Here is a 5,987-nt window from a genome sequence, read left to right as displayed (position 1 = left end):
CACCACTGGCATCCTTCCTATAGAAATGTGAGTGGAAGTGCTCAATACACTCCTTTCTTCTGTACAGTAGTTTGCTTTGTTTTACAAAAGGCACATGTAATTATAGCTTACAAATTAAAACTGATACTGCCTTTGCATTTGTTCTAGCTTGTGTACATACAGAAGAGGCTTGTAGAATAAGTTGTTCTTCCAGTAAGGATTTTAGACAGTGGCCTCATTCATGCATAATACAAACCAAATTATGGTTTAGTGTGAACAAGCAAGTTTGTTGGTATACAGTGAGAAAATCATTTGCCACTTTGTTCCTCCCATATAATTTGGAGCAGAGTCATGACTTGGCTTTATGTTTCAGTTGAACCCGGTCAACTGTTGCTTCGTTTCAAGCAAACCATGACCAAGGTTTGTTATTGGCTTACTGCTAGGGGTTTGTTTATAGGCCAAACCACTATCCCAGGTTGGGATATAATGCTAAGCCAAACCATGGCTTACCCCCAGTAGCATGACAGCAGCAGGAACAAAGTGGCTGTGTTTTTCTCACCATGTACCAGCATGCCTGCTTATTCATTCTAACCCATAATTTGGCTTAGCACTACATGCTAACAAATGAGGCCAGTATCAATGGCATGTTTGTAAGCAGTTTGACTTCATAACTTTTGTCAGACTCCTATCAGAGGCGGAGCTAGCTGCTCTGACACCCAGAGCAGTGCACATGCTGTGCACCCTGGGGTGGGGCGAGCTGCCCACGGGGCGTCTCACGTCACCTGCAGCAAGCGGCCCACAGGGCGACGCCCATAGCGAGCGTCCCAGGGGGCGCCACCCACGGCAATGTCAACCCCCCAGGGATGACACCCAGGGTGGGTTGCACACACCCCGCACCCCCTTCTTCTGTCAGTGACTCCTATCACTGACTTTTGGGAAGAATATAATAAAAAAAAGTTCACCAACACAAAAGTTTTTCATATTCCTATTTATATGTACCCTATGCATTGCTTGGATTTATACAGTCTATCAAGAAGTTAAAGCTGCAGTTGCTGAAGAGGTTACTCAGAAGTTTCAGATATTAATTCAAGTGGATATGCAAGCTGCAAAGAATTTGCAAATGGCCTCTTGTTATGCTTCTGCCAAAGAGTACCGGTAAGTTGTGAAGAGAAAGTGTTAGCTTAAATACACATTCTCCTTAGCAAAACATCTAAAATGGCACAGTAAGAGGCCTTGCACAACTACTCCTGTGGTTTATGGAACCTCACATGGTAACATCCAAAGCTGCTTTCATAAACAGTACTGTTCATATTCCATGCTTTAAAAACTGCTTCTAATTCCCTTAGATCAGTATTTAAAATTAACAGTTCCAAAGTATCTGAAAATCTGAGAAACATGCTTTAGCATTTGCTTGGCAGCATTTTGACTTTTATATTCATTTCAGCAGCATCAGAGGTCCAGCCCCAATATCCTTATTGTTGAGAGAAAGTGCTAATACCACAGATCTCTTATTCATGTTTCGCTAGAACTGTTGACTTTGGAACAGTTGCCATTAGGAACTTCCCCTCAAATATTATTCTTAGTTTTTTTTTTTACAGCATTTTTTTTCAAGTTTCAAGCTATAAAGTTTTGTTGGTGCTTTTCTACAACACATTTATTCCCTGTTCAAAAGAGGGAACTGTTAAGTAACTTTCTTGCCAAGGAAGACATAAGAAAGCTTCCAAGACATTTTGTAACAGGCTCCAGCAAGCACAATCCATGTGCTCTTAGATTTCCATGTGTTATCCATTGTACTTGATGTGCATAAGCCTGCATACATGACAACATTTCACATTCAGTAACGGCAACACATGTGGAATGGTCATATCAAACCCATAATTAACCTCATATACACACTTAAGACAACAGGCACTGCTTCCACTGGTGTACCACTAAGCATGCAACCCTGTGCTGCTCCTGATCTCTGGATCACACAGCAAGTGTGTTTCAGAGTGTAGGGGAATCTATTTAATGAGAACACTATATGAGAATTTTTTTGTTATAGTGCTATGAATGTCTCCTGCTCATACCTTCTGAATAAAACATGTCTTTCATTATTAATGGTTAAATGCACTAGCACTTTTCTTCAAGATAAACCCAAATGACATGTTCAGAGGTCATACAAGTGGAAGGCAGCTCACACAACCAGTCTCTTTCCTCCTTCAGTACCTGAAAAACTGCTCCAGAGGGTTGGAGGGTCTTAAACACTGTGGAAAGTATACTACTGGGCTAGAGTAAGAGGGAGTAATAATCTGAAATCAGATGGAAGTCAAGATTCTTTTGGGAGGAAGAGGGATTGCTGGGGCTGCAGAGGGGAAGGAAGAGAAATATGGGTTGCAGGACCTGTCTTCTGTACAGGCAACCATTGTGTGCACTTAGGAGCTAACATGCAATATTGCTTCTTAAAGATTCTGTAGTAAATCTGCAGCAGTCTCCCATTGACAAGAATGAAACAAGCCCTTTCTAGAGCTGACAGAGGAAAAGTCTCACTGAGCACACACCAGCATGGCTCTCGGTCTCTTTACTTTGCAGCTGATCATTTAACAAATTAAATTATATTCAATTGCACCTCAGATAGCTACTTGTCTCACAACAAAATCAAGTTACCTTCAGGTACTGTTAGCACTTCCAATTTACTCAACAGGTGAAGTACTGTATGTTTAAAACTCAAAAGTATAAAAATAAAAAGGTGCACCTTTAGGTATAATCACTTTCCTTCTACATGAATGGCCACCAACTTTAGTGCTTCTCAGTCACAAACTCAGCCTGTACTGTAGTTGTCATGCAATGTTTTTAGAACACATACTCTTACCTATGCATTCTTAAACACTTGTCCCTTGGCATTAGGGCTAAACTATATGTTATTAGGAAGGCACCGCAGCATTTCCAATGCTGTGTTTCCCTTGCCCCTTATGCATTGTAACACTCCCACTCCCTTCTATCTGGACTCAGAAATTGTTTCTGGCCAGGAGAAATCTTGTAACATTGAGGTTTTCAAGGAAGAATTGTTAGCCATGGGAAAAGCTTAACTACACTCCTGTTCACTTAGCTTCTATGAATGCCACCCACACTTGCATTCTCTTCACTCTGTATAACACCAATAAATGACCCTACAGTAGCTAAGTATCTCAAGTTAGACCCTTACAAATATAGTTCTCATTATGGAATGAACTTGTGTGTAATACCACTTCAGCAAAAGCTTGTGTAAATAATAATCTTCCATAGTAATTTTTAAAAATGAAATCCTTCCATAGAGAAAACAAGATGTCAGAGGAAAAGTTAAAGCTTTGCCTTCTTCACATGGTAGTTTTCCATGTGCAGAGATTTTGCTTGTAGGCGAGCAAGCCCTCATCACATGCAACCCTTAAAGGTTCATCCCACCTCAGTAAGAAAACCCTCCAGAAATAGCAGCTCCAGGGACTGTAACCAGACATAACATTAAATCCAGTAAAAATATTGAAAACTCAAATGTTAAAGCAAAATAGTGTTTCCGTTAGTTTGGTGAGTTATTAGAATGCCAACAACCACAGTACTAGCTACTGTCTGTTTTCCCCCTCAAGTCCTACTCTGTATTTATCCTACTTAGCCCAGTGCCTGCCTAGCAATTAAAGGCATTGTCCCAGGTAGATTTATCCTCAAAAAACTCCATCCCGGCAAAGGAATTAGACCCAGCCACCCACACACCCTGCCCCATTCAGGTGCAAGAAATAACACTCCTTGTTCTACCCGAACACATTGGACTTAGGTCTGAGCTTGAAAGAGGCTTTCAGGGACCTTTCTTCTTGACCTTCCTCCTCTGCATCCCCGCGGAAAGAAGGAGTGGTGTGGATGATCTGGGTCCGGAAGCGGATTTTGTTGAGCCGGGGTTTTATCCTCCCGCTGCCCGAGGTTTTCCTGCTCAGTTCTTTGCCCTTGCCGGGCGCTCCAGCCCCGTCTCCCGTCTCCCCATCGTCCCCGTGGTGGGGCAGGAGGTGGTGGGAGAGCTTATAGGAGATGAGGTTGGCCGGCAGCACCTTGGAGAGCCTCCAGCGCCCGCTGCCGTTGGTCGCCCCGCCGTCGGCCTCGTCCTGCAAGGCCCCCACCAGGCTGCGCACCTCGTCGGCGGTGCTGCGGCTCAGGTAGTGCGCGGCCTTGCGCCCGCTGTAGTCGCGCACGTCCACGTCGGCGTCGTAGGCGCCCACCAGCAGCTTGACCACCTCCAGGTGCCCGTGCATGGCGGCCAGGTGCAGCGCCGTGTAGCCTCCGCTGGTGCGCGCGTTCACGTCCACGGGCAGCCGGTGCCTCTGCGCGAAGTTCACCAGCAGCGCCAGCAGCTCGTGGCGGCCGTGCTTGGCGGCCCAGTGCACGCACGTGAAGCCCGTGATGAAGTCCCGCTTGCACAGCAGCGACGGCTCGCAGCTCAGCAGGCCCTCCAGGCTCTCCCAGCGGCCGTCCGAAGCGCAAAGCATCCACGCGTGCTCCAGGGGGTCCAGGGCCACCGAGCCGCCCGAGCTGCTGCTGCCGCCTTCGTCCTCCGCAGAAGACGACGCCAGCGAGGCGCTGTCCGAGTCCCCCCCGCCGGCGGAGCGGCTCCCGCGAGGGGCGAGCACACCTCCGCGCTTCAGCTGAGGGGAGCTGCCCAGCATCCGCTCGCGGAAGTTCTTGCGCGCGCAACGCGGGGTGGTGGCGGGGGCCGCCGCGGGGGCGACCCCTGAGGCGGCGGTGGCGGCGGCGGAGTCGTCCTCAGGCGGGTTCTCGCCGCTGCCCGGCTCTGGCTCCCCGTGCTGAGAGCGGCTGTCCTCCTGCTCCTCTCTCCCCTCCCGGCCTCCTCCTCCTCCTCCAGGGGTCGCCTGAGGCACCTCAGCCGCATCGGGCTCCTCAAGCTGCCGGAGTCCGCTTTCCTCCACAGAGACAGGGAGGCTCCTTTTCACCGCCGCCGCCGCCACCTCCTCTTCCTTTTGGGGCTCCCCAGCTTCTCGCCGGGCAGCTTCGCCATCTCCGCCAGGCTCAGGGGGCAGCCGAGGACCCCCGGTTTCCTCAGCCGGCTCGGCGGCCACGACGGCAACGGCGACCCGGTACTTCTTCCTCAGCTGCACGTACTTGGCCCCGGAGCCGGGCTCTTGCCTCACGGTAGCCACGGCGTTGACCATCTCCTTGAAGCGCTCCCTGGCGCGCGAGCGGCGCTGCTGGTCCGGGGAGTTGAGGTAGCCTCGGAAGTGGTCCAACAGGTCGGCGTTGCGAGCCCGACCTCCCCGCTCCGATAGGAACTGAAGCACCGCGTCCTGGCTCGGCTCCGCGGCTGCCATCGGAGCGCGGAGGGACGCAACTGTTGCCGCCGCCGCCGCGTAGCGAAATGAAGAAGGCTCAGAGCGCGGTCGCCTCCTCCCTCCTCGCGCTGCCCCATGGCATCGTCGCTAACATTTCCCTCAGGGCTCCTGAGGCGGCATCGCCAGGCTCAAATCACGGCGCCGACGTCCACGACGTCGTTATCGTCGTCGTCCTCGCCGCTCCCTGGCATTATACCCCTTCGAGGCGCTCGCCGCCTCCCTCACGTGACGCCAGCCTGAGGGGGAGGGAGGGCGGCGCCTACCGGCACAGTTTAAATTCGGAGAAGGAGGAGGAGGAGTCCGAGCAAGCGGCGCTGCCCTCTTGAGGGCGGGGCTGTTACTGTAAGTTAATGAATCTCGGCTCGCGAAAGCTTCTGGCTCCGCCCCCTATTTCTGAGCAAGAGGGGCGGGAGAAAGAGAGCGTCCGCCCGCGCGCGCAGGCGGGGCACGCCCCGTCCTGGTGCCGCGCCCAGCCCTTTTTTAATCTCTCCCGTTGACAGCAGACTCATCGCTCCTCCTCCGCCCTCTCCCGACTTGCTATTGGTGGGCTTTTCAGCATCTCCTCTCGTCGCGGGACGTGATTGGCGGAGCGTTCTCCCCTCCCCTCCGCTCTCGAGGCGGCTCCTTACCGCCGGCTGCATTCCAGCTGTTGGAATTGGGAGT

At 51.1% G+C, this 5,987-nt stretch overlaps 1 protein-coding gene across 1 annotated transcript; it reads right to left on the bottom strand.

Moving 5' to 3' along the window:
• Positions 1–2,654: 2,654 nt before the first annotated feature.
• Positions 2,655–5,624, bottom strand: SOWAHC (sosondowah ankyrin repeat domain family member C). Its single transcript, XM_033147697.1, has one exon. It carries the CDS (start codon positions 5,301–5,303, stop codon positions 3,741–3,743), a length of 1,563 nt encoding a protein of 520 aa, XP_033003588.1. The 5' UTR covers positions 5,304–5,624; the 3' UTR covers positions 2,655–3,740.
• Between the last annotated feature and the right edge of the window lie 363 nt (positions 5,625–5,987).

This window comes from Lacerta agilis, chromosome 4 (genome assembly GCF_009819535.1).
Source record: "Lacerta agilis isolate rLacAgi1 chromosome 4, rLacAgi1.pri, whole genome shotgun sequence".
Taxonomy (NCBI): Eukaryota; Metazoa; Chordata; class Lepidosauria; order Squamata; family Lacertidae; genus Lacerta; species Lacerta agilis.
Note: the sequence above shows the minus strand (reverse complement) of the source record. Positions and strands in the feature narration are given on the sequence as shown.